Genomic DNA, 27,733 nt, shown 5'->3' on the forward strand with positions numbered 1-27,733 from the left:
CATGTTTCACACTCATTTTATTAAAATAAATTCAACAGGCTCAGCATTTCTCCATTCTTGTTTTTTACAGTACTTCAGACAATATTATGGTTTTATGCAATACACAATTGTGAATACAAAACAAAGAAATTAAGCAAACATATTCAAATAAAATTTCCAAAATGTAACTTCCTATATCTTGTTCAAGACTGAGAAGAAAGCAGATTTCTCACGAAGGCAAAATAAGAATTTCGTCCTAGACGAGAACTGAATGGTCAGACTTAATGCTCTGGAGAGCTTTGTACTTTTAATAAGGAAATGTCAGGAAGGTCACTTTGTGTTTTTATTGTCTCTGCACTGCCTACTGATTTTTTTGTACTTCCATCCTGGCATTTTTTACTGCATACAGGAGCAACTGGTTTTATTTTCATGGAGGTCCTTTTGTCTAAATCATCATCATCAACATCAGAAAGATCAGAATCAAGATCACTACTGAAATCCAAGTCATCCTCTTCAAAGTCTCCGTTGTCTTCTGTGCACCGCCTGTTTGGGAGAGGAGGATCACCATCGCTGGTATGTACGGGCTCAACTTCAGTTTTCAGGCTAAGAGAAGAGATTTAACATATTAAATTCATGCACCTTGATTATACAAATAAGAAAATAAACATAGCAAGTAACAATAATCAATTTATCCACACAATCTTCCAACCCACTTATCAAATTTAAGTTAAAGGGGAACTGGTGGCTATCCCAGTAGCGTGACAGGAACTGATTCTGCATGAGTTCAATGTAGGGAGAGCACTCTAGTGCAAGGGTTGCCAACTCCAGTCCTGAAGGACCACCGTGGCTGCAGGTGGTCATTCTAATTCTTTTCTTAATGAATGACCCGTTTTTGCTGCTAATTTACTTCTTTTGAACTAATTTTAATTGACTTGCTCTTGAAGACTCAGATCCCTTAATTTTTCCTTTTTCCTTAATTAGCAGTCAAATAATAATGATGGGGCCTCATGTATAACACCGTGCGTAGAACTCGCACTATAACATGGCATAAGCACAAAAGCCGAAATTTGCTTACGCACAGAAAAATCCAGATGCAGGAATCTGTGCGTACTCCAACTTCCACGTTCTTCCACTACATAAATCCCGATCAGCGTGAAAAGTAACGTTCGTGCACGCGCTTTATGTTAAGCCCCAACTCCTCCCAGAATTACGCCTCTTTGAATATGCAAATCATTATAAATCGCCCTTAAGCTCAGCCTTCTGTGAAAAGACAATGGGAAAAGCACGGGGGAAAATATAAGAATTTCAGTGGAGGCAAAAGAAAAACATACTATTTGTTCAAATAAACCGTAGTATAATCAACAAAAGGAAGTTGATCGAGTGACACAGCGTGTTGGAGAAACTTGAAAGCTCACGTTCACAAAATCGCACAGTGCCGGAAATAAAAAAGAAGTCACATATTAAAGTTGCCGTGAAAAGACGAGTTGTAGCCCACTGTCTGAGTGTCATATGAAAGCTTAGTAGGGTACAGAGAAAAAAAAAGGCACAGAGTGGGAAAAAAGCACGAAATGTCAACTTCAATCTCGACATTTCCACTTTAATCACGTAGTTTATTTTGTCATTAAAGTAGAACATCATAAACTTCATCTTAAAATCGTTTAATTAACCAGTTTCTCAAATCACATCATAATTAAAGTAGCACGTTAAATGCTTTGTTTTGTATTTGATCTTCTATGTGCTCTGTGTGTGTGAATCACTACTTGCTTCTTCAACCAGCTCTCTTCCTCCAACTGGACGCAGAATTCATTACATTCGTATATCGGATATTACAGCTCTCTGAATAACTAAAATACTGAGATGTATACGTGATATCATTTTTATGATGATAGGAGATAAAGCACGTTATTAAACATGAGTTTCAACGGTGCAGTGATTGTGTGCGACCTTCGGTGAAATTATTTATTGCAGCAGTACTCAGGGGCGGCTCTATGTCCATTAGAAAAAGTCCAATGTCAATATGTTATCTTATGCATGGTGGATCGCCACAAAATCAGCTCTGTAATAGACATTAAGCCATCTGTAAGCTTAGAGCGCTGATTCTTCAAAACGTTAAAGGAACACTGAAATATCTTCGTAGTACATGTTTAATTATTCTATCCTTCACGCCAGTCCCAGTGAAGAATTTAGATTATTTAAATGAAGTTAAAGTTTTTTCTGTAAAATATAATAAACATATTTTGCTGATTTTCATCTTAAAAATGATATCGTCATCATATGTAAATACGCACTTTATAAAGTGGCGCAGGTTGTGCAATATTATAAGTGTAGTGCAAGTTTACAGTGAGGTAATTGTACTTATAAAGTACAGACAGTTCTACAAGGAGCGCTTGATTGAGTGCGTTTATAGTTCTTGGGATGAAACTGTTTCTGAACTGCAAGATCCGTACAGTTAAGGCTTTGAAACGTTTTGCTGTGGCCGAGACAGCGTGTGCTTAATGCCGTATACCGATAATTCTCTTTCCGATCAGCTGCTGCTGTGATTCACACTCAGATACAGTGATATAAATACTCCGAGTGGTGCAGTGAGAGTAATATGGAAAAAGATGATCCGCTGTGGCAACTCCTAACGGGAGCAGCGGAAAGAAGAAGAAGGTGCAGTTAGAGTAACAACGCTAAAGCAGTTATGGTATTTGGTATACTATGGCTATTCCCTGGTCCATTATATTGTTACAAGTTAATTACAATCAGATGCATTACACTAATAAACAATATGCTGTTAGTTTCAGTGTATTTATAAAGCCGCGTCAGGAAAATAAGGAGTAACCACACAGGAACAGTAGCATTGCTTTGATGCTGGGTGCCGCCAGTTTCCAAAACCGAGCGGAGAACTTGCGTACGACAAGGTATGAGGTACCATGGAAAAGTGCGTAGCTTTACGCCAAGTGTAGGTTTTATACACAGCGATTTGAACGTGGAAAAGTTCTTACGCAACATTTCTGTGCGTATGCACCGTTTATACATCAGGCCCCAGGACTGGAGCTGGGCACCCCTGCACTAAGTGAATATTTAATTTTTTACAATTTCAAGTAGTATATAACATCAATCACCCAATGACTGAAAAAAGGTGAGTTAGGATTCTTTCAGTTGAGCAAGATAAAGTCTATGTGCTTATAGTGAAGTAAAGGCAATTACATTTGCCACTTTATGCCCATCTGGGAGTACACCAAACACATCTGTTAATGGGTTAAGAAGAATTGTGACTCCCAGGCTGTCTGATAGGCAATTAAAGATTTTGGTCCAAAATTATGTTAATTTGGGCTGCACGGTGGCGCAGTGGTAGTGCTGCTGCCTCGCAGTAAGGAGACATTGGTTCACTTCCCAGGTCCTCCCTGCGTGGAGTTTGCATGTTCTCCTCGTGTCTGTGTAGGTTTCCTCTGGGTGCTCCAGTTTCCTCCCACAGTCCAAAGATATGCAGGTTAGGTGCACTGGCGATCCTAAATTGTCCCTGGTGTGTGTGCCCTGCGGTGAGCTGGCGCCCTGCTCGGGATTGGCTCCAGCAGACCCTCGTGACCCTGTGTTAGGATATACCAGGTTGGATAATGGATGGATGATGTTAATTTGTTGCACACCCAAAACATAGGACCCAATGAGGCTGGAACTTGATTGAAACGTTCGCAGGTTTGATTTTGCCCTGGAAACATTTTGGACAATTTTAAACAAGACAGATGTGCTTAATAAATGATTTTAAGTTGAATAATTGTATGCTTTGCACATATAGAGATAGAGCGAATTCTGTGCATTGCTGCCTTCAATTCCTTTTTTGAAATGTTGAGTGTGAGATCCTTTTCCCACTGTACGCTAGGATCTTTGAAAGGGAGGGACTTTAAAATGTTTTTATATGTTAGAGAAATGCTGTCTTAATCCTCAAGACATCAATATGTTTTCCGGAGTAGAAGTAGGTGGTAAGGAAAGGAAAGTCGGGCAGATTTTGTTTAACAAAGTTTCTGATTTGGAGATAGTGTAATAAATGTGTTGTTGAATGGTTAGATTTGGAGTGTAATTGTTCATAGGACGTTGTCTATGTACAGATCTCTAAGTGATTTAATCCTGTGTACTTTTGACAGGAAGGAAAAAGGTGGTTATCATGCAAAAGTGCCACAGATAAAAGCTTCTCTGTCTTAAAGTACTTCCTACCTTTGTTCCATATTCCGAGTGAATAAAGGACAATTGGGTTATTAGTATATTGGAGATAACTTGTATTTACTGGGGTACAAAACAAGGAATATAAAGAAATGCTGCAGGATTTTATTTCTATTGCGGATCAGGCCTATGTATATACATCCATTTGTGTCAATGTCCAGGTTTTTATAGCTTGAATATTTGCCACCCAATAATAAACCTGTAAGTTAGGCAGAGCCATGCCACCTTTTGCCTTAGGTCTTTGTAGGGTCACCCTTTGGATGTGTGGATGTTTTGAATTCCTAATAAATTAGGATATGATTGAATCTAACTTCTTAAAAAATGATTTGTTGATGCTGGAATGGTTTGAAATGGAAAAAGCTTAGGAAGGATACTCATCTTGACAATGTTAATTCTTTTAGCTAAAGTGAGATGAAGGGTGGACCATCTATGCAAGTCTTGCTTAAGATTTACCAGGCAGACCGCAAACTTTTATTGATAAAAAGTGTTATGTTTACTTGTAATGTTTACGCCTAGGTATTTGAACTGATCTGCAATAATAAAAAGGAAGCTGTTCAATCTAATAGTGTGTGCTGGAAAGTTCACTAGAAAGTGCACACTTTTATTCAAATTCATTGAGACTGGAAATCTTTTGAAATTCTATTAATGCCGTTAAGACTGCATGCATGGTATTTTGTGGATGCGATATACGAGGGGGGACCCAAAAATAACCGGAAGTTTGTTGTTGTTAGGTTGGTACTTGTAGTACGTGGTTGGGCGATGTAACTAGGGCTAAGGTGATCTAGTTACACTCCTCACAAGTCAGTCTGCCAAGTGCCATCAGTCTGGAAGGTTGTGCTTGTGTTCAGTGAATTTTGTAAAAGTAGTTTTGTGCAGGCGTCGTTTTTTTTACGATGGCCGATTATCGTGAGCAACGCGCGGCAGTGAAATTTTGTTTTCTTCTTGATAAAAGTGTTGCAGAAACTATTGTTATTGAAACGGTATGACAACCCTGAACCACCCACCCTAATCACCGGATTTAGCTCCGCGTGATTTCTTTTTGTTCCATCGGATGAAAAAAGACTTGAAACGAAGGCGTTTTGCTGACGTCAAAGAAGTAAAACAAGAAACAACCAGAGCATTAATGGGCATTACTTCAGACGAATTTAAAAAATGTTTTGAACAATGGAACAAACGGTTAGATAAGTGTATTTCCACCAATGGAGAGTACTTTGATGGAGACTAATTGAAGTTTGTACAGAAAATTAAATTAAACACGTTTTAAAAATATTTCCGGTTATTTTTGGGTCCCCCTTGTATATAGTACCATATTATCTGCATAGAGTGAAATTTTCTATTCAAACCCTCACTGATAATCCCCTTTACCTCATAAGCATTTCGATAGTGAACTGCCAGTGACTCTATGGCGATTGCAAAAAGCAGTGGTAACAAGGGGCAGTAGTCTGAAATAATATTGTTAATATAAAATGAAGCTTCTGGACTGGTATACAGGAGTTTAATCCATGCACATATGTTCGGGTCAAACCCAAATTTTTTCAATGTGGTGAAAAGGTAGTTCCATTCAACCATGTCAAATGCTTTTTCTGCATCTAACGATAATATCATCTCTAGGGTGTTACTGGGTGAATATATTACATTAAACAGGCAACGAAGATTGGAAGCTAAGTGTCTGCCTTTAATAAATCCAGTTTGGTCTTATGATATTATCGAAAGAAGAACTTTCTCAATCCTACTGGAAAGGACTTTGGAGAATATCTTAAGAAGTGAGTTTGGTCTATATGATGCACATTGTAATAAGTCCTTACTTTACTTTGGAAACATGGTAATTAATGCTTGGCAAAAAGTTAGTGGTAGAATGTTATTGTCTCTAGCTTCTGTAAATGTTGCTAATAAAAGGAGAGCTAACTTAATTGAGATTTTTTTTATAAAATTCGGCAGAGTAACCAAAGGCCTATTTATTTCCCACTCTGAAGTGAGTTCATACAATCTAGTAATTCTGAATTTTATTTTTAATTGTCTTCCATTTTACTCATTCTTCTGTGTGCTTAGACTATAATGTGTGTGTATATATTATTTAATTATGTAAACAGCTTCTGTAAAAAGCCAAACTTCACCGGGAGACAAATTAAGTTCTACCTATCTACTTGTATGTATTGCAACATAGACATATACTTGACAAAATCATTGTATTATTTTGTAAGTTCAATAAGAATGTTCTTTGACAAAATCATTTTATTATTTATTAGTTATTTATTTTTTTTATTTTTATTAGTTCAGTAAGAACATTCTTTAAATGTTGCAGTTCTGTGCATGCAGCCTATGTCAATTCATGCAGTATTTTCTTTGGTGACTGCTGCATGATGGCAAAATGCTGCTGCTCTCGCTACTTTGCTGCAGTCACTTGTTCCCATTCTTGCTTTAGTTCGGTTTTTTGCGACTACTGCAAACAGACCAGCAAAAAGAATGTTTTTACAGCTCTCTACTTCAGTTAGTATTACCTTAAGTTCACATAAGCTGAAGTTTTGTGTTCTCTCATTTTGTAATAAACAGATCACTCTGGGACATGGCCAAATTTATACGGTGATTAGATCATGAATATAAAAAAAGAGCTAAAGCCAAATATGGTCACTGGTGGCAGGTGACAGGGTCTGCCTAAAAGTGAGCACACATGAGCACACAGTTTTAAGTAGACCTGAAATTTATAACGGAACCTGGTGCAGAATGTGGTGTTAGTACAGTTTTATTTAATAAAAAAAAATCAAACAGAAGCAGCACTGGAGAAATCACCAGGTACTTCTTCCATATCACCCTTGAATATGTTTATAAACTTTCTGTAACCAAGTAAGGGTTAAGTTCGCAAACCAGTTGAGGAGGATAGCTTTTAGTTTTTTTTTTTAGACAAACAGAGAAAATATTAAGTCACTCTAGTGGTTGCTAGTACTGTTTAGAATTGACAGACTAGCCAATTGTAGTGGAGTTTTTCTCAGGGATTTTTCCACCTACAAGATTTCAGAAACTTAAATCATTCTTGGCCAAGTGGTCCAAAAACAGGTTTGAGCAGTATATCAGGGAAGCTAATTTGTATTTTCTACTAAGTAAAAATAAAATGTGTATTTCAACACATTCTTACTTATCATGGCACTTGAGATCAGTGACATTTTTTATGTTGATGGGACATTTACTTAATAATTTCAATGCACACGACAGTAATAATAGACTAAATATTCACATCGATGTTTTGTTCTATGAGAATTATTAGCATTATGAATAATGGACATCTTACAACTAGCAAAACAGATAGATTTAATATGGATATTTTAAAAGATTTTTGCAGAATAAACGGGTCAGCAATAAAAGAGATATAGTTAAAATAGTTTAGAACAACTTCCATTTTCTTACTGTTTATTTGAAAGTTGGCTTAAGACCGCAACTCCTCTTCTCATTTTATTGTATTAGAATTTTAACACAAAATAGAGTTGTAAGAAAATGAAACACAGAAATCTTCAGATTAAAAGTGTTAATTCAAATTATTAGTGAGACAATACATTTCACCTTAAAGAGTTTACAAATTAAAGTTGATAGACCTGTGTCGGAAATTAGTGAATCACTGCTTTAAATCTGCTTTAATGTGATGATACACTTATTCTTCCTTTCTTGGCAAGTTACAAGACAACAGAAAACACTTTCTAAAGAAAGCTTCAAAATCGACACAAAAGACCATTCTAAGCATGTCCGAGATCTGAATATAGAGCAGAAAAGGCCCGAGGAGGATACAGAACTATTTCAGTGACAGTGAACATCCCTCAGAGAATCCATTGTCTCACTGCCTATATCTGTCCATTCCTCTAAAGTTAGTTGCCAGACAACAAGAACACTTTTTAGGGATGTCACTGCAAGGTCATTAGGAATTCTAAAAGAGTTACAAAAGTCAAGTGACTTCAATAAAAAGATTCTGTTTATGAATTAAATGTCTTAAGGCACTTAACAATAATGACTTTATGGAACAGGGCCAGTAAGAAGACTTAACGATAGAGTAGCAAAACGTATATAAATATCCTTCACTGCAAAATGTTCTCTTCCCAAGAAAAAGATCTGGAGGTACTGCAGATTAAGTCATATGAAAACATCCTTTTTCAATTTCATGGCTTAACACTTAAGCACATTAACTATACTGTATATATTTGTATATATTCTCCTCCGAAATTACTGCCATCCCAGGTTAAAAACAATACCTAAAGTAAATGTATTTTTATTTAGTTAAAAATATAAAATTACTTCAAAAGATGAATTTTGGCAGGAGGGCAATCCTGTTGGATTATTCCTACTACTCATGATGTGGTATAAAACACATACAAATTCAAGCCAGATTGGATGGTGAAGTGCACTCACATACATATACTTCATAGAACGGAGTTGGGGGAGAGTGGGGTACTCCTTGGTGGTAAAATACAAGCAACATTGTGGATAAAAGTGTCCCCTAGCGATCAGACCTGATGTCCAATATGATCAAGTTCACAAAGCAGAAACCGGGAAATGTCAGTATGGCATACCAGCCAACTTAAGGCCCCCCGAGTACAACAGAAGCCAGGAGTGACAGCATGCCTTGGTCAGTTTAAACACTTGCAAAGCTCAGTAAAGGGTTCCCGCATAGATAGAACATAGAGGAGGTGGACACTGTACATAGTTCATATTTTTTATTTTTATCTGTTCTTTTATGTTCAGTGTATACTGCTTTAGATCTTAAACCTCCAAAACTTTGTGACAGGACAAGATTACAGATCAAAGTGTTTTATTCAAATCTGTCTGAAGCTACCACTTTTATAGGATCTGCTAAACAGTGAAATTATATTTATACCCAAAATTCCCATTATTCCAGCTAAATACTCATTAGAATTGAAAAGAATAGTTTCCCCTAAAATTATGGTTTGCAATGGCTATCAATAAAAGTCAAATTCCAAGAATTGATCTACAGCAGGAATGTTTTATTCATAGGCACATGCATGTCATATGTTCAAGAGTAACAAGCTCCAGTGAACTAATAATATTAGCCCCCTGTGAGAAGGAAAAAAAAACCCAAAATAATGTACACACGAAGTACTCAGTTACTTACATCAAATGAACTCAGTACTGTAACTAAGGACACTTAAGTAACTTCCTGGGCAAAGTCAGGTAACACAAATAGTATATTTATATTAAAAAAGAAAAACTTACGGAGTCACAATTTCTTCATTTGTCCCACATTTAGTGCAGATACCTAGTTTAAGGCCACAAGGCTTGCAAATAATGTGATAAGCATCTCTTACAGTCTTCTGCAAACATTTAACGCTGTAACATAAAAAGTAATGATATTATTGTCACATACAACTTTTAAACAAAGTTTAATTTTCCCAGCATCATTTTTTTTTCACTCTACAAATTAATAGCTTATACTAAAAAGAACTTTAAACCTATCCTTTCATCAGTATATTTTCTGCACAACTCTTTCTCCATTATCAGGTTGTATTAAGCAAGAGCCTATCCTAGCAGCACAGCATGCAACACACTGCCCAGTCTGAGATGCATGCCCATTCACAATCAGTGCTCTCACTCACATATTCTAAAAAGAATTTCAATCTACCAATCATGCTATGGTCACATTCTATAGAAGAAATATTATGTGGGAAACATGACATGAACGGACAGCCAGAAAATGTTACATATGTAGTTGAACTGTATTTGGAGTGAAGTGTTACACACTTTTTTTTTGCTAATTTCTAATTCTTGAATGCTTTTGGGCAGACAAACTAACACATAAACAGCAACCTCACATTTCTACCAAAAAGCCAAACTTTTAAGCACCTTAAAAATGCATTTTTAAATGTTTTCTCAGTAAATTCAACAGTGTCACAAAGGTATTTAGAATAACTTTATTGTCTAAAATTGATGGGGAAGACCCAGATTTATACTCTTTATAAATGTCACCACAGATCATTTTCCTCCTAAATAAACAAATGTAGCGTTTTTGTGGCATTTGTTTAATTGGGTTCTCTTTATCTAGTTTTAGGACTTTCATAAAAATCTGTGCTCTTATTTATCATCCATCTCAGAAGAGAAGTAGTTATGAAGTGTCCTACACCCACTACAAGCTAGAATGCATGAAAAGGAATGGTGTCATGTTTTTACGGTATCCTGAGTCACAAAATGGCACTCATGAAAGGTGCTTTGTAGTTTTCTAAGAAATCATGACGACATTATGTATTTTTCTGACACTAACACTTCGGTTTCACCACATAATAATACTACTAATAACATTCAAAGGGAGGTGATTAATACTGAATAAAAGGTTTATGCCAATCTCATGAAGAACTCTAGAGTCATGCGTTGAACTGGGCCACTTCAAAACATCAAGACTAATACTGTAACAAGCATTGAGACAGAAAGATCAAGACACATAATGAATGACAGTAAAGCCAGATAGCACTCTCACTCTCCCCAGAGGTTGTATTTATCTAGTGCCCCAGGAGTCTCCTGCTGACTTCTTTAACCTTCCTCGGCTTGTAAATTGTATCATGAATATTCCAGGGGTTTGTGGAATGAGGAGTTCAGCTTACCTTGTGTGTGACATTTTGCTGTCAACCATCCATCCAGTCTCACCTACTTTCAGGGTAATATGGTTGACCACCTGCATGATGATACTGCCTGCAATTCACTTATGGGTGCTTTTTACACTTGGGGCAAAGACTTCTTATGTGTGTGCCATCAATCACACCAACAACTCAAGGTAAACCAGTGATGCATATGAATGCAGCTTGCTTTAACATTATCTCATGTGGAGTGATGGGGAAATGTATAAATCTATGTATTACTGCATGTGTTGTAAGGGCATTCAAAGTTTAGTGCAAAACTCGAGAAAAGGTTGGTTTTGACATATCCAAATCACTGCTATTGTAAAGATGCAATTAAAAATCAAAAAAGCTTTCCTCATGTTAGCCTCAGCAGACAACTTATAACAAATGAATTCACATTAACCAACCATTATTGCACCACCTCTCCAATTCCCAACCACTCCCAGATTATGGCCTTAGCGTCCCTTTTTGAATTATGTTTAGGTCAACTAGAACCAGATAGACTGAACAGACTGGATACTGTAAGAGAAGGACACAAGTGTTTATAGGAATATAAGGCACATTATATTATATTATATATATATATATATATATATATATATATATATATATATATATATATATATATATATATATATATATATATATATATATATATATATATATATATATATATATATATATATATATATACACACATATACAGTGGTGTGAAAAACTATTTGCCGCCTTCCTGATTTCTTATTCTTTTGCATGTTTGTCACACAAAATGTTTCTGATCATCAAACACATTTATTTAACCATTTGTCAAATATAACACAAGTAAACACAAAATGCAGTTTTTAAATGATGGTTTTTATTATTTAGGGAGAAAAAATCCAAACCTACATGGCCCTGTGTGAAAAAGTAATTGCCCCCGTTGTTAAAAATAACCTAACTGTGGTGTATCACACCTGAGTTCAATTTCCGTAGCCACCCCCAGGCCTGATTACTGCCACACCTGTTTCAATCAAGAAATCACTTAAATAGGAGCTGCCTGACACAGAGAAGTAGACCAAAAGCACCTCAAAAGCTAGACATCATGCCAAGATCCAAAGAAATTCAGGAACAAATGAGAACAGAAGTAATTGAGATCTATCAGTCTGGTAAAGGTTATAAAGCCATTTCTAAAGCTTTGGGACTCCAGCGAACCACAGTGAGAGCCATTATCCACAAATGGCAAAAACATGGAACAGTGGTGAACCTTCCCAGGAGTGGCCGGCCGACCAAAATTACCCCAAGAGCGCAGAGACGACTCATCCGAGAGGTCACAAAAGACCCCAGGACAACGTCTAAAGAACTGCAGGCCTCACTTGCCTCAGTTAAGGTCAGTGTTCAAGACTCCACCATAAGAAAGAGACTGGGCAAAAACGGCCTGCATGGCAGATTTCCAAGACGCAAACCACTGTTAAGCAAAAAGAACATTAGGGCTCGTCTCAATTTTGCTAAGAAACATTTCAATGATTGCCAAGACTTTTGAGAAAATACCTTGTGGACTGATGAGACAAAAGTTGAACTTTTTGGAAGGCAAATGTCCCGTTACATCTGGCGTAAAAGGAACACAGCATTTCAGAAAAAGAACATCATAACAAAACTAAAATATGGTGGTGGTAGTGTGATGGTCTGGGGTTGTTTTGCTGCTTCAGGACCTGGAAGGCTTGCTGTGATAGATGGAACCATGAATTCTACTGTCTACCAAAAAATCCTGAAGGAGAATGTCCGCCATCTGTTCATCAACTCAAGCTGAAGCGATCTTGGGTGCTGCAACAGGACAATGACCCAAAACACACCAGCAAATCCACCTCTGAATGGCTTAAGAAAAACAAAATGAAGACTTTGGAGTGGCCTAGTCAAAGTCCTGACCTGAATCCAATTGAGATGCTATGGCATGACCTTAAAAAGGCGGTTCATGCTAGAAAACTCTCAAATAAAGCTGAATTACAACAATTCTGCAAAGATGAGTGGGCCAAAATTCCTCCAGAGCTGTAAAAGACTCACTGCAAGTTATCGCAAACGCTTGATTGCAGTTATTGCTGCTAAGGGTGGCCCAACCAGTTATTAGGTTCAGGGGGCAATTACTTTTTCACACAGGGCCATGTAGGTTTGGATTTTTTTTTCTCCCTAAATAATAAAAACCATCATTTAAAAACTGCATTTTGTGTTTACTTGTGTTATACCTGACTAATGGTTAAATGTGTTTGATGATCAGAAACATTTTGTGTGACAAACATGCAAAAGACTAAGAAATCAGGAAGGGGGCAAATAGTTTTTCACACCACTGTATGTATGTATAATATATATATATATATATATATATATATATATATATATATGTATATATATATATACATATATATATATATATATACACACACACACACACACACACACAATGGAACCTCGGGTCGCGACCGTAATTCGGTCCAAAACTCTGGTCGTAACCCGATTTGGTCATGACCCGAAATAATTTCCCCCATAAGATTGTATGTAAATACAATTAATCCGTTCCAGACTATACAAACTGTATGTAAATATATATTTTTAAAGATTTTTAAGCACAAATATAGTTAATTACACCACAGAATGCACAGCGTAATAGTAAACTAAATGTAAAAACATTGAATAACACTGAGAAAACCTTTAACAACAGAGAAAACTAAAACTGCAAGAGTTTGTGCTATAGCGCTATGAACCGCTCGCTAAAACACTTTTTTTTAATGAGTTTTAAGCACAGGGAAAAAAATTTACATTTGAAAAATCCGTAATTTAATAAACCACCAAGAAAAGTAACATTGCAACAATGCACGCTACAAGCCAATCACTGTAAACAGAAGTGAAGTGGAGGTTAAAATTCAATAATAATAAAAAAAAAAAGTCTTCATTAAATACAACGAGGTTAAAACAATGCTCAAATCCGTCTCTTTAAAAACAAGCCCGGTGCATTCTTTAACTGCCTTCTCGGCCTTATGCTTCCAGCCTCTCGCTCGCTCTCTCGTGCGTGTGTGTGTGTCTCTCTCTCGTGCTCTCTCCCTCGCTGCAGAGGGAATGCACAGGGAGAGACTGAACACGTGCTGAAATCATTGGCACACACAAACCAAAAGGGAAACTGGCCTGTTCGTATACCGAGTGTGTGGTCGTGAACAGGTGCATATAAAATTACAAGTTTTTCAGTAGCTCTACTAGTTATGTCTTTTATGAAGTTTCCTTGACTTATCTAATCTATAGTTTAAAAAATAGAGTGAATTTCCTTAGTTAGTGTGTCACTGACTGCTATCCTAACTGTTTTAAACTGGATATACAGTAATCCCTCGCTATATCGCGCTTCCAGTTTCGTGGCTTCACTCTATTGCGGATTTTATATATAAGCATATCTAAATATATAACGCGGATTTTTCGCTGCTTTGTGGGTTCTGCGGACAATGGATCTTTTTACTTCCTGTACATGCTTCCTCAGTTGGTTTGCCCAGCTGATTTCATACAAGGGACGCTATTGGCAGATGGCTGAGAAGCTAACCAATCAGAGCATGCAGTTAAGTTCCTGTGTGCTGAATGGCTCAGCGACGGAGCGCTAAATTCGATTCAGCAGCGTTAACCAGGAAGTCTTGTCTCGCTCATTCAGCATCAACGTGTTTTACTGTGTAAAGAGAGTTAACTTTTCTGCTCTTTTATGTTTATCTTTGTGCATAGTCAAGCCCTTCATTATGGCTCCAAAATGATCTGCTCCTGCTACTGCCATGCCCAAGCGCCAATGGAAGATGTTAATGATTGCCGAAAAGGTAAATATTTTGGATATATTGAAGGAAGGGAAAAGCTACACCGCTGTAGGACACCATTACGGCATCAATAAGGCTACGATTCTTTTTATTTAAAAAGTAGGAAAGGAATATAAGATCTACGGCCGCAGTGTCCTTTTAACCAGGGTGCAAAACGAGTTGTAAGTGGATGTAATAAGGCAGTAGTCTGGATGGAATCTGCTTTAGGGATTTGGATTGAAGACTGCTGGAAGAAGAATAACGGTGGTGCTATACAGTTGCCTGAAGAGGCTCCTTTAGAAGAGCTGTAACGCTCTCCTTTGCTGTGCAGTAAAACTAAACTCCTCGTTATCAGACAAGTCATCATGTCATTGTTGGTGAGTAACTATAATTAATTTTCTACTTACAGTACTTAGTACATGTACATACATTTAGTGTCACTGTACACACATTTACTGTATTCAATTTTTCTTGCATTGTACGTATTTATTGCCGGTGGCCTGTCTATCGTAATGGCTGTAACATATATGATATCGGAGACATTTGATATCTTAAATATTTAGGTTTTACTGTATATAAACAGTGTGTTTACATACATAATTTGTGAAAGCACCGTTATCACTGCAGGCTTGTTTGTGCACTTTACACTGTCGGATATGGGAAGGTTAAAAAATGGGAAATAAATTCTTAAGGAAAAGAATTCTGAAGTTGAAAAAAATGTTTCTTGATGATGATTAATGAGGACTTAGAAAAGTGTGGCTATAAATCAGATGTCACAATGATGTCACTCATTGGTGACTTTCTAGAATATTTTGTAAATCTTTTTTTTTTTTTTTAAGATACTAGGGGGCTCCACCCCCTGCTCACTTCGCTCGCCAACCTCTGTTTTTTTCTATCCGGATACACACTTTTAAGATTTTTTTTTTCTTTGAATTGTTGCTTTTTCATTAGTTTCACTTTTATTTCAGAACTTCTGTAAAATAAATATTTGGAATCTTTCGAGTCCCAATGTGTTGAATCTTTTTAATGAGGTCAGTGAGACATGTGTTTAATGACTTTGTACCATAATTTAGGATAGGTTTCTCTGTTTGGAATTTCAGCACAGACAAAACGATCTACAACATCAGCAATTAAAATTTTTTTTTGCAAAGTAACCAATAAATTCATGTGAGGTAAACTGAAAATGTCTTGACTTAAAATTCAAAGCCTTACAATATTTACATACTTCTGACATACAGTGCATCCGGAAAGTATTCACAGCGCATCACTTTATGTTATGTTACAGCCTTATTCCAAAATGTATTAAATTCATTTTTTTATTCAGAATTCTACACACAACACCCCATAATGACATGAAAAAAGTTTATTTGAGATTTTTGCAAATTTATTAAAAATAAACAAATTGAGAAAGCATATGTACATAAGTATTCACAGCCTTTTCCCATGAAGCTCAAAACAGAGCTCAGGTGCACCCTGTTTCCCCTGATCATCCTTGAGATGTTTCTGCAGCTTAATTGGAGTCCACCTGTGGTAAATTCAGTTGATTGGATATGATTTGGAAAGGCACACACCTGTCTATATAAGGTCCCACAGTTGACAGTTCATGTCAAGAGCACAAACCAAGCATGAAGTCAAAGTATTGTCTGTAGACCTCAGAGACAGGATTGTCTCAAGGCACAAATCTGGGGAAGGTTACTGAAAAATTTCTGCTGCTTTGAAGATCCCAATGACCGGCCATCTAAACTGAGCGATCGGGGGAGAAGGGCCTTTGTCAGGCAGGTGACCGAGAACCCGATGGTCACTCTGTCAGAGCTCCAGAGGTCCTCTGTGGAGAGAGGAGAACCTTCCAGAAGGACAACCATCTCTGCAGCAATCCACCAATCAGGCCTGTATGGTAGAGTGGCCAGACAGAAGCCACTCCTTAGTAAAAGGCACATGGCAGCCCGCCTGGAGTTTGCCAAAAGGCACCTGAAGGACTCTCAGACCATGAGAAACAAAATTCTCTGGTCTGATGAGACAAAGATTGAACTCTTTGGTCTGAATGCCAGTTGTCACGTTTGGAGGAAACTAGGCACCGCTTATCACCAGGCTAATACCATCCCTACAGTGAAGCATGGTGGTGGCAGCCTCATGCTGTGGGGATGTTTTTCAGCAGCAGGAACTGGGTGACTAGTCAGGATAAAGGGAAAGATGACTGCAGCAATGTACAGAGACATCCTAGATAAAAACCTGCTCCAGAGTGCTCTTGATCTCAGACTGGGGAAACGGTTCATCTTTCAGCAGGACAATGACCCTAAGCACACAGCCAAGATATCAAAGGTGTGGCTTCAGGACAACTCTGTGAATGTCCTTGAGTGGCCCAGCCAGAGCTCAGATTTGAATCCGATTGAACTTCTCTGGAGAGATCTTAAAATGGCTGTGCACCGACGCTTCCCATCCAACCCGATGGAGCTTGAGAGGTGCTGCAGAGAGGAATGGGCGAAACTGGCCAAGGATACGTGTACCAAGCTTGTGGCATCATATTCAAAAAGACTTGAGGCTGTAATTGCTGCCAAAGGTGCATCGACAAAGTATTGAGCAAAGGCTGTAAATACTTATGTACATGTGATTTCTCAGTTTTTTTATTTTTAATAAATTTGCAGAACCCTCAAGTAAAGTTTTTTCACGTTGTCATTATGGGGTGTTGTGTGTAGAATTCTGAGGAAAAAAAGGAATTTAATCCATTTTGGAATAAGACTGTAACATAACAAATTGTGAAAAAAGTAATGCGCTATGAATACTTTCCGGATGCACTGTATCACCTATGTCCATATATTCGATCTCTTTTCGTTATTTCTCAGAGTAATCATTTCTCTTTCTTTGCGCTAATGCGATGTTTACTTTGTTTGTTTTGACACTGTCATTTTTTCTGCTTTCATATTCTGTATCTTGCTCTGCATGTGTTTCTACGAGTTTTTTGAATTCCAGTTTTTATTATCTCTAACCTGCTCTGCATGCGTTTGGCCCCTTGTTTTTTAAGCTCTTTATGATGTTTTACTTTGTTTTCTACTCTGTCTTTTATTTCTGACCTCGCTTTATCCTGCTTTTGTTTCAATGACACCTGGTCCGTAGTGATTACTTTCCATTTTTCGAGTAATAATTTCCATTTGTTTGTGTTACTACGATCTTTACTTTCTTTTTTTTTTTAATACTTTCTAATTTTCCTACTTTCATATTCTTTAACTTTCTTCACGTGTATCGCGCCAAGGTTTTTTGTTTTTTTTTGAGCCTTTCAAATTCCACTGCTTTCAAAATCTCTAACCTGCTCTGCAACGTCCGGATTGGATGTGCTTTTTTTCAATTCCACTTGTTCCGGGCTGATAATTACTTTCCTTATTTTTTAAATTTGCACCTCGATTATTCTTTTTCTTTTTTGTCTCTCCAACAATTTTGAGTCCGTTTTCTCCACGCTGCTTTTTTCTTTACTTAGTCGTCTACATTTAATTTATAACGTATTGTCCTTATACACTTTATATGCACTGAGAGCCCTGGATCTGTGTGTGTTCAAAGTCAAAACACGACTGAGTGTGTGACTGAGTTGCCAATCTCTTTAGTCTCACGGGTCGTTTAAGTGTCTTCCTTGATCTTATAAGATCACGTATCTTTGCCCTACTGTTTCTCTCCAGGATTTTGTTTTTATAGAAGAGAGATGTAAAATCATAAAATAATCACATATATATTTATAAAAATATATAAATGTAAATAATTATTATGATGATGTTTGAGAATACATGAATTGCTCATTTTTAAAAAACACTGAAAAATACTAAAAATTATAATATCCAGTGCTTGACTGCATGTGCCCAATATACAACACTACTTATCTTTAAAATAAAATTAAGAGTAAAAAATACTAACATATCCTATATCTTCATATCACTCCTTAAATTTGATTTTATCTATATTTTGGGAGATTCTGATTTACTTAACTTTACATAATATTCCTCTTAGTTGTTTTCTTCTCAGAACTCATTCCAAAATGATTCTACCCTCATGTTTATCACATTCCTTGAATAGCAAGTCATGCACAGGATTGCTTTTTGTACCAACTGGAAACCTTCTGCTGCCTATTCTCCAATTCAAATGCAAAATAAAAATCAACAGCTTAGCTCATTCAGCTAAAATTGCCCAGATTTAAAATCTTGTAACAAAGCATCCTTTCATTTTGGAACACATATTCCAAGTAAAGTGGCCTTATCTACAGTAAATACTGCCACACTTCAGATTTAGAAGTCTGAAAAAAAACAAAAAAAACACACACACACACAAAACACACTGCCATCTCAAAAGTCACTTCACATGTTAATGCATCTTCTAACTAGCTGTTTTATCACATTTCAACTATACAAAGCAATACCCACTTTTCCACATTGGAGAATGCACTGGTTTTGGAACAAGATATTTGTTTTACTTTCAAACACTTTGCAAAAAGAAAACTTTTTGCTTTGCACATCACTGCAACTATTGAAGTCTTATACACAAGTGGTGATGTAGGCATGTCCAAAGGTAATTTAATAAAACCTAAAAGTGATGGAGGAACTAAAATAATTTCTTACAAATAATTCATTGAAATAAAATATTTTAAAAGGAACATAAAATGACATTGCAGGATATAATATTAGCACATTATGTACCAAACATTATCAAATAAAATACTAATTATTAGGGGCAGGAACTGTCAGGGACCCCATGACATATATTACAGAAAGAAAGAGAAGAAAATCCTCTTAGAACTAAAAAAAAAAAAAAAAATCATTTTTTTCATTGTATTACAATAAAACCATACTCCACAAAAAAGGCATTCATATGAAGAAACTGTATATTGAATCACACTCACAAAATGCATGCACATAAAAAAGGCACCATAATCAAAATATGCATCCCAACAAAAAACATATACTTAATTGAATCATAATTAAAATAGTAATATCCACAAAAAAGTAATAACATAAATTGTAATGTCAATCATATTCAAAAAACTCATTTATTTATACATATTTTTAAAATATAATCAACTGAATCACTTTCAGTTGTGCCATTGCAAGGGGTAGACAAAACTGTCACAACTTATATTTAAAGAGTAGAGATTCTTACATAAATGAACAAAATACATTTCTAAAACAAGCTTAAAAAGTTGTCATGGCAATATTTTTGAGTTTTGAACACCACAATTAAAAACTAGGTCATTCAAAGGCATACTTAATATACCCTACTATATTTAATACACAACAATGTGACCTCCTTAAAAAAGTAAACAAAAATTTAAAATGCTCCAAATTTCAAGATTAGTTAACTTGTTATAATAAGAAGGAGGTCAAAACACTGTTTGCTTTTACGTTCAATTAATGAAAGATAGTGAGAACTGTGGCAGTGCATTTACTTTTGGGGCAAAGGAGATCCTGTTATCGCCTATGGGCAGTATCAGATTTACATCTCAGAACAATTTGCAAAAAGTTTTAGATGGAAAGCATGTTTGCATTTAATCACATCACTCCTCAGTGGCTGGAACCGACATCAAAATGAAATAATTTCAAGATTGTTTTTGAGTTTTCACACCGATTCCAAGTCACATATTGAATAATGCGAGTAGACCAGGTTTAGGACGATTTTGGCATCCAACCTTTGTAAAAGACACAGTTAAGAAATAAACATAATAGAACCCCCAGTTGCAGTACATCCCCATCTAAAATTTATTGAAGTTTAATTAATTTAGTTCACTTCAAGATCACATTTGCGGGTTCCTTAGCACCTAGGCTGATGATCAACACTACTGGGAAGCTCACTCAATATTTTCAGTCACAAGAGAAACAATGATTTAAAGCACAATATGATAATATTGCATTTGTTACGTTATATTTATAGGGTTTATACTGTCACATATGTAAAGTACAGTCAAATTCTTACTTGTATTTGCTAGTCTTTCTGTCACCATGAACAGACAAAGTATAACAACTTTACCTCAAAACTTCTATCTTCGATACCTCAAGGCATCTGCCTTCCTTCCCAAATTTGGTGTAATAAAAAAATTAAACCAAGATAAATCCTGTCAGAACTTATTCCTTCTTTATTGCAGAATTGCAATCTATACAAACAAATCAGCAACTGTTTAGTGGAAAAAAACATACAAAAGCTTGGTTGCATTAGTATACACACCCTTTAATAATCAAGGATGTGGCTACGTTCAGAATCAACCAATCAAAATAAGTCTCATCTCAAAAAGTTGTTAGCATATACCAGACATCAATTAAAGTGGTTCTGTTTGAGTGCAGATAAAAGTTTGACTGTTCCTGTAGGATTATTCTGATATCCTCTTGGTTGCAACATACTCCAAAAGTCATAATCCACAACGGGCTTTTAAAACATGAACAGGATTTCATCATTGAAACGTACCAATCAGGAAAGGGATACAAAAAAAAGTATCCACAGCATTAAACATCACATAGAGCACAGTGAAAACGGTCATCAACAAATGGAGAAAATATGGAGTGATGAGAAGACAGGGAGAAAATTGGTCAGGGAGGCCACCAATAGGGCTATAGCAACTAGGGACTCCATTCCTGGGCTTGTAATTCCCGGGAAACCGGGAACGGCCAAGTTCGCATATATAGCATGTAAAAGTATAAAAATCGATCAAGAAATAACAGAGATATAGTTAAAAATAATTAAGTGGCATGGATTTTTGGCCCACGGCGTAGTGGGTTGCCGATTAATTCAGTCAACAACAAACCAGCAGCAGTCATCAGCCTCCTGGCTCCCTCTAAGACTAAGCACAGTGGACTGGGACGAGTCTGCACTCTGCAGCTCACGAAGGTGTACTTTGCAAACGCTAGAGGCTGTTGAGAGTTTTTTGGTCTGTTCTGTGGTGTGAGATTTAAATTAAAAAAAAAATACATTTTACTCTTAAAAACTTGGGTTTTGGTTTCCGCTAAAGAGCCGTGTGGGAATTTTTAAAGCTTTTTTCCCCCTTTAGAAGGTTTTTTTTTTTTGCCCGCACAAGAGCAAAAGTAACTGGGTGTTTGGAGGTGCGCTTGGAAAAGTTACTTGTACTTGTACCTGTACCTGTTCTTGTTCTTCTTTTCTGTGTTTGAATTAGCATCGAGGAGTCAGGGTAGAAAGCAGCAGAAACTGATATAACTGATATTGTAAGTAAATAAGCGCATCGTCAAAACAGCGATTCCTTAGTTTAAAGGAGAAGGAAAAAAAGGCTGCAGCGGACTTCAAAGCAGTAAAAGGGAAGGCTCAGCAGTGCACAGGTAAGCGGCAGATCAGGTACAAGGGGCTGTAGGAGCAAATAATATTTATTTGTTTATTTTAGATTAAACAGTCCTTAGCAGTCCAGAGGTAGAACAGTTAAGTGGGCGACAGCTTAACGGTTCATTAATATGGGGGAATACAAACAGTGCGAGTGGAGAGCTTATAAGTAAGAGGAGCGCAAAATTAGGAGAAGAGACAGAGAAGAGTAAAGTTAACCTCACGAGGACTACATCTGCAAGAGATGCCAGCTGATCCAACACCTCGAGCTCAGGGTTGCTGAACTGGAGGAGGAGTTGGCTGACCTGTGTTGTAATTAGGGAATCGGGAGCCCGGGATTCCCGAACATTTTTCATTCCCGGGTAACTGGAAATGGCCAAGCTCGCATATATAGCGTGTAAAAATCGATCAAGAAATAACAGAGTTATAGTTGAAAATAATTAAGTGGCAAGGTTTTTTGGCCCACGGTGTAGTGTTTTGTAAATTAATTCAGTCAACCAGCAGCAGTCGTCAGTCTCCCGGCTCCGACTAAGACCAAGTATAGTGGATTGGAAGGAGTCTGCACTCGGCAGCTCACGAATGCTGGGACAGGGCAGACTTCATTGACGTCTGTCAGACAACAGCTTTGAACTGCAACTTGAAATTGCAATGCGTCAGTCTGTTGCATCCGTATTATCTGTGCCAAGAAACTTGCCATCACAGAACGATGACAAGAAATTGGATGCAGTAAAAGCTGAAATGGCGGGGTTTCAGAGCAACGGCAAGCGCGGGCGTTGTTTAGAACAAGTGTATCAGTATCTGATCGGGTAGATCGCTTTGCATTCAAAAAAAATTTTTTTAAACGTTAGTCTATCATATATCCTCCCTATGGCATTTGACACTTGATTGACATACAGGGCAGCCAGTCTGAGATCTCTTTCCTTCTAACACACTGGTCGTCCCACATGCACCCATACAATCAGATTGTGATTCAGACTATGAATGTAATTACCCTGATCTACATGCAGTCAAATAAATGAACCACACGCTGTGGCGCAACGTAAAGGGCGAAACACGTGTTGCATACTCTTTGCATTATTTGACAGTAAAACTATGCTCTCTCTCTCTCTTTCTGATTTGTTTTCGCCTTTTTTATATATATATTGTAATTTTGTAATAAGTGTTGAACAAGTTCTGACAGGATTTATCTTGGATTTTTTTTTTAATGCACAAAATCTGTGATTTTGGCAGCTGTGTGTAGACTTCTTATATCCACTGTAAGTACTTAGATTCTCAATTTTTTGGAGAAATTAAGGTTTCTTTCTCTTATTGTTGGCTCCATTACATCTTATGCATTTCACACGTGGAGAAGTTGAAAAACTGAAGGGCCTGTTGCCAAGATGGCACCGTCACGTCTTTATTTTACAATTCAGTCAGAAATATTGAAGGCTTCTGTATCTCCTTTGTCCCTCAGTATCGGTCTATATTGGGGGATACATTTAATGGGTCAGGGCTTTAAGCATTCATCTTACTACAATCTAGGCATCCTATCTCTTCCAATTTCTACTTTTTATATTTGCACCTGAAGTTTGGGCTTGGGGCATGTGGCGTAGTGAACTATTTCCTTCTTCCTCTTTATTACATGTTCCTGTATGTGGTCTCTACTCCTTCCTCCAAAAGTTTCCCTTAAAAATGTACCCATCATATCCAATTGGCTAATTGAGCTTTCCCTAGCATCTGTATTTGACTGTCTTCCAATCTTTCTCAAAATATCAAAAACTGTTCTAAAAATCCAGATTACCATTACACACAGTTTAAATTTTCCATAAATCATACATTACTCCTGTTTGCTGTATGAATGTAGTGACAATGGAGTCCAAATACTTGGCATTAAGTCAAATTCATTCATTGTGGGGGTCAGACTCCATCAAGGCTGTGTCATGTTATCTGTGGCAAAATATGAGAGAGTCAATTTGGGGAAGCCAGGGGTAGCGATGACATTTTCCTCTTTGTCTCATCTGACTGTGACCTTCAGCATGTACTTGAGCAGTTCATTGCCAAGTATGAAGCCACTAGGATGAGGATCAGCACCTCCAAGTCTGAAGTCACGGTTCTCTTTCAGAAAGGAGTGGATTGCTCTCTCTGGGTGAGGGAGGAACAACTGCTCTTTGTGAAGAAGTTAAAGTGTCTTGGGATCTTGCTCACAAGTGAAGGTAAAAAGAAAGCATAACATTAATAAAAAGATTGGAGCAGTGGCAGCTGTTTTGTTGGCGCTATACTGGTTAATGTTGGTGATGCAGGAGCCGAGTCTAGAGACAAAACTCTCGTTTAATAGTTGATCTACATCCACCTATGGTCATGAGCTATGGGTAATGCCCGAAAAAATGAGATTGCTGAAATGAGGTTTCTTTACAGAGTCCCTGGGCTGACACCCTGGTGTCATTTGATGTGGTTTAGGCATGCATGCTGTAAAGATGCTGCCCCCCCTAAACCTGCTCTGGGCACATCGTACTGGGATTATATTTCTCAGGTGGCTTTTGAATGCCTGGGAGTTCTCCAGGAAAAGCTGGAATCTGTAACTGGGGACAGGGAAGTCCGGGCTGACCTGCTTTGCCAGCTTCCGTCACAACTATGACCAGAAAAAGCAGCTGAGAAAATGAGATGATAAAACAAAACAAGGCGGCACGGTGGCGCAGTGGTAGCGCTGCTGCCTCGCAGTTAGGAGACCCGGGTTCGCTTCCCGGGTCCTCCCTGCGTGGAGTTTGCATGTTCTCCCAGTGTCTGCGTGGGTTTCCTCCGGGCACTCCGGTTTCCTCCCACAATCCAAAGACATGCAGGTTAGGTGGATTGGCGATTCTAAATTGGCCCTATAGTGTGTGCTTGGTGTGTGGGTGTGTTTGTGTGTGTCCTGCAGTGGGTTGGCACCCTGCCCAGGATTGGTTCCTGCCTTGTGCCCTGTGTTGGCTGGGATTGGCTCCAGCAGGCCCCCGTGACCCTGTATTCGGATTCAGCGGGTTAGAAAATGGATGGATGGAAAACAAAACAAAGTGGACAACTGGCACATGTGAATTTACTATGTGCAGACATTTCATATTTCTGTTAATTTATTCAGATGGTAATCATACAATTTAAACCAAAACAACCTGTAAATGTCATTTCTAGTTAGGTCTTAATTTAAGAGGTTTAAAATTTACAAATATATTAAATAAATAAATGGGTCTTACCACTTCCGTGGTTGAGAAAGAGGTTTGTATTTTTTATATTTTATTTTCCACTCAAGGACATCTTTACACCGTTGACAAACTCCATCATGAACTTTAGCATTTGCCTTCTATGAAATTGAAAAAGATACATAAATTACTCATTGAAAACGTATGCTCTGATTGTACACAATATACAACATATGTAAGTAGTGCTGATGTGTCCTTATCAAGCAGGTTGCCTTTTGTAAAGCTATATGCAAAGTTTTAAGTAATAAGCAGGAGGTATGGTCAACAATTAGTACAGAGACCTTTGGCATGCTGTTAATTAATATAATGAACAGAAGTGGGAATAATTAAGAAAAAGTAACAAATTTTATGTTTAAAGCTTTAGAATCACAATTTACAACTAAAACAGTAATTTGGCATTATACAAATCCATGCCAAGTCTGACAGAAATTTGGTTAATTTCATATTGACTAGCAGCAAGAAGCAAAAATTTTTTTTAATTCCACACTTGAACCCAAACCACTACAACCTAAGATGCGTTCTGTCTTCAAGCTGCAAGCCATGCAACATGTCTGTTCTGCATCTCCCTAGAAATTTCCCTAGAAAATGTAACTGTGGGAATAAGCCTGGTCACTTTTTATTGTGGAGTTTGCAAATTCTACCAATATCTATGAGAGTTTTCTGCAGTAACCCCAGTTTCCACTCACATGCCGGACTGGCACATATTATGTTAACTGGATAATCTCAGAGAAAAATTTAAATATGCTCATGAGCAAGCAATACATCAGATTGGTTTCCCATCCTGACTTTGTAACTACCTTGCACCAAATGCTGCTGGCTTTTCCAATCTATATTATAGACTGTATTATGACTGAGTCATAACTCCAGGTTCCTGGGCATAGGAGGTAATACTAGTAATGACTGTGACACCATAGATCCCTTTAATGACTCTTTACTGTTGTAATCATCAATTCTGCCATGCTCCTTAAAAATAGATTAACTGAGTAACCTAACTGAGATAAAACATCTAGGGGAAAACTACAATTTAAAGAGAAAGGTACAGTTTTGGTATACACCAAAATGAATACTCCATCCAAAAATTACCATTATAAATATGTTACTTACCCTGTGCCATTTGTAGAAATGGCAAATAGGAATTTTAATGCTGAATGGAGATAACAAAGTTCCTGACATTCCAATGCACTGTAAAGGATTGTTCTGATTTTTTTTTTTTTTTGGTCATAGCTATCAGTACAACGTCGGACCACTACATATAAAAAACTAACATTAAAAACTAACTTATCTGAGTTATGATAACAGGACAAATTCAGCATCAAGAACAAAATAATACTGGCAAATGATCCTTGCAATACATTTTTATTAAAAGAATTAATATTTAACTTAGATGAGATTGAAGAAAATGAAAACGACTAGCAGGTTCAAACAAGATAAGTGACTCCTGATGAAGCACATAGGTTAACGGTGCTGCTTTACAGCTCTAAGAAACTGGGCCTTGTTTATTCTGTATGTTGAGATTTCCTCCAGGTTTCATTACATCTCCCACAATTATGTTAGCTTGAATAACATGTTTGGTGTGTGTATTTATCTCCTAAGATGAACCATTTCAAGAGTGGTTTCTGCATGGCATTCAGTGCTGCTGGGATGGGCTTCAGATGCCTAGAATATCAAAACTGTACATTGGTCAAGGCATAACATATATTCTAAAGAAATATAGCAACATACTGATCAGGATGATCATGCATCCAGACCTAATGAGTTATAAGAACTTAAAACACTGAACGAGACTAACGAGAAGAATTAGGTCTCCATTTCACACTTGGAAAGTAAGAGCGTGGTTAAACATCACGCTACTTGACATAAAAATATGACATGAGAATTTGTACATTCGGTGTAATTACAGTATTTAGCAGCTGTCACACCAAACGTGTCACTTTCAAAAAACACCCAGGTCAAAATTCCTGCAACGGTGCAGATATTCAGCAACAAAATAATTGACTCACTGAAATAATGGGATCAGATTTTGCTTACTTGTGTTAAACCGCGGCTGCACTCTATGATAATAAGCAACGAGGTTAAAAAACAATAATTACAGCAAGCTTATCGCCGCGTGCTTCATTACTGGCTTGAATTCTCTCACCTTTAATTGAGAGGTGGCGCCGTACTTGTTGTTTTTATAAACAGATGAATTCTGGTGTTTTTGCGATCGCGAGCGAGTAACGTTGCCTCTTTGGGAACTCATAGTCTTTATCAGAAAAAGCAAATAAAACTTATATATCTCACAATCAAAACTTCTTTAATAATTCCCCTTTTCAGCGGGCTGTTTCACACGTCTCTGGAGTCACGTTGAGAGTCGCGTAATCTGGAAGTAAATCTGAAAAAGCATACGTCATAACAGGACAATGTGACATATACTGTAAAGCCATTGGATGTATTTGAACGTGCGTGATCCAAACGTTTGATGTGATTGGCTCTAGTCGGCGAGTCTACGGACGAAGTTCAGACAGGAGAGAATCATTGGTTCAATGCTACGCATATGTGATTTTGCTTGACAGAATTAGAATAAAGCAGCACACGCGAGATTTGCAAATCCGCCCTTCCTTTTTATCATTGGTTCCCCTAACTGCCAGTCTCTCCGTCCTCCAAACGCCACTTTTCTATC

At 37.3% G+C, this 27,733-nt stretch overlaps 1 protein-coding gene across 1 annotated transcript; it reads right to left on the reverse strand.

Annotated features, from left to right (window-relative positions):
- c4h9orf85 (chromosome 4 C9orf85 homolog) lies at nt 1-27,468 on the reverse strand. Its single transcript, XM_039750728.1, has 4 exons — nt 27,212-27,468; nt 25,069-25,175; nt 9,391-9,504; nt 1-582 (listed from the first exon to the last, which is right to left on the reverse strand). The coding sequence occupies exons 1-4, from the start codon at nt 27,311-27,313 to the stop codon at nt 261-263; spliced, it is 645 nt and encodes a 214-aa protein (XP_039606662.1). The 5' UTR covers nt 27,314-27,468; the 3' UTR covers nt 1-260.
- Nucleotides 27,469-27,733: the final 265 nt, after the last annotated feature.

Source organism: Polypterus senegalus, chromosome 4 (genome assembly GCF_016835505.1).
Source record: "Polypterus senegalus isolate Bchr_013 chromosome 4, ASM1683550v1, whole genome shotgun sequence".
NCBI lineage: Eukaryota > Metazoa > Chordata > Cladistia > Polypteriformes > Polypteridae > Polypterus > Polypterus senegalus.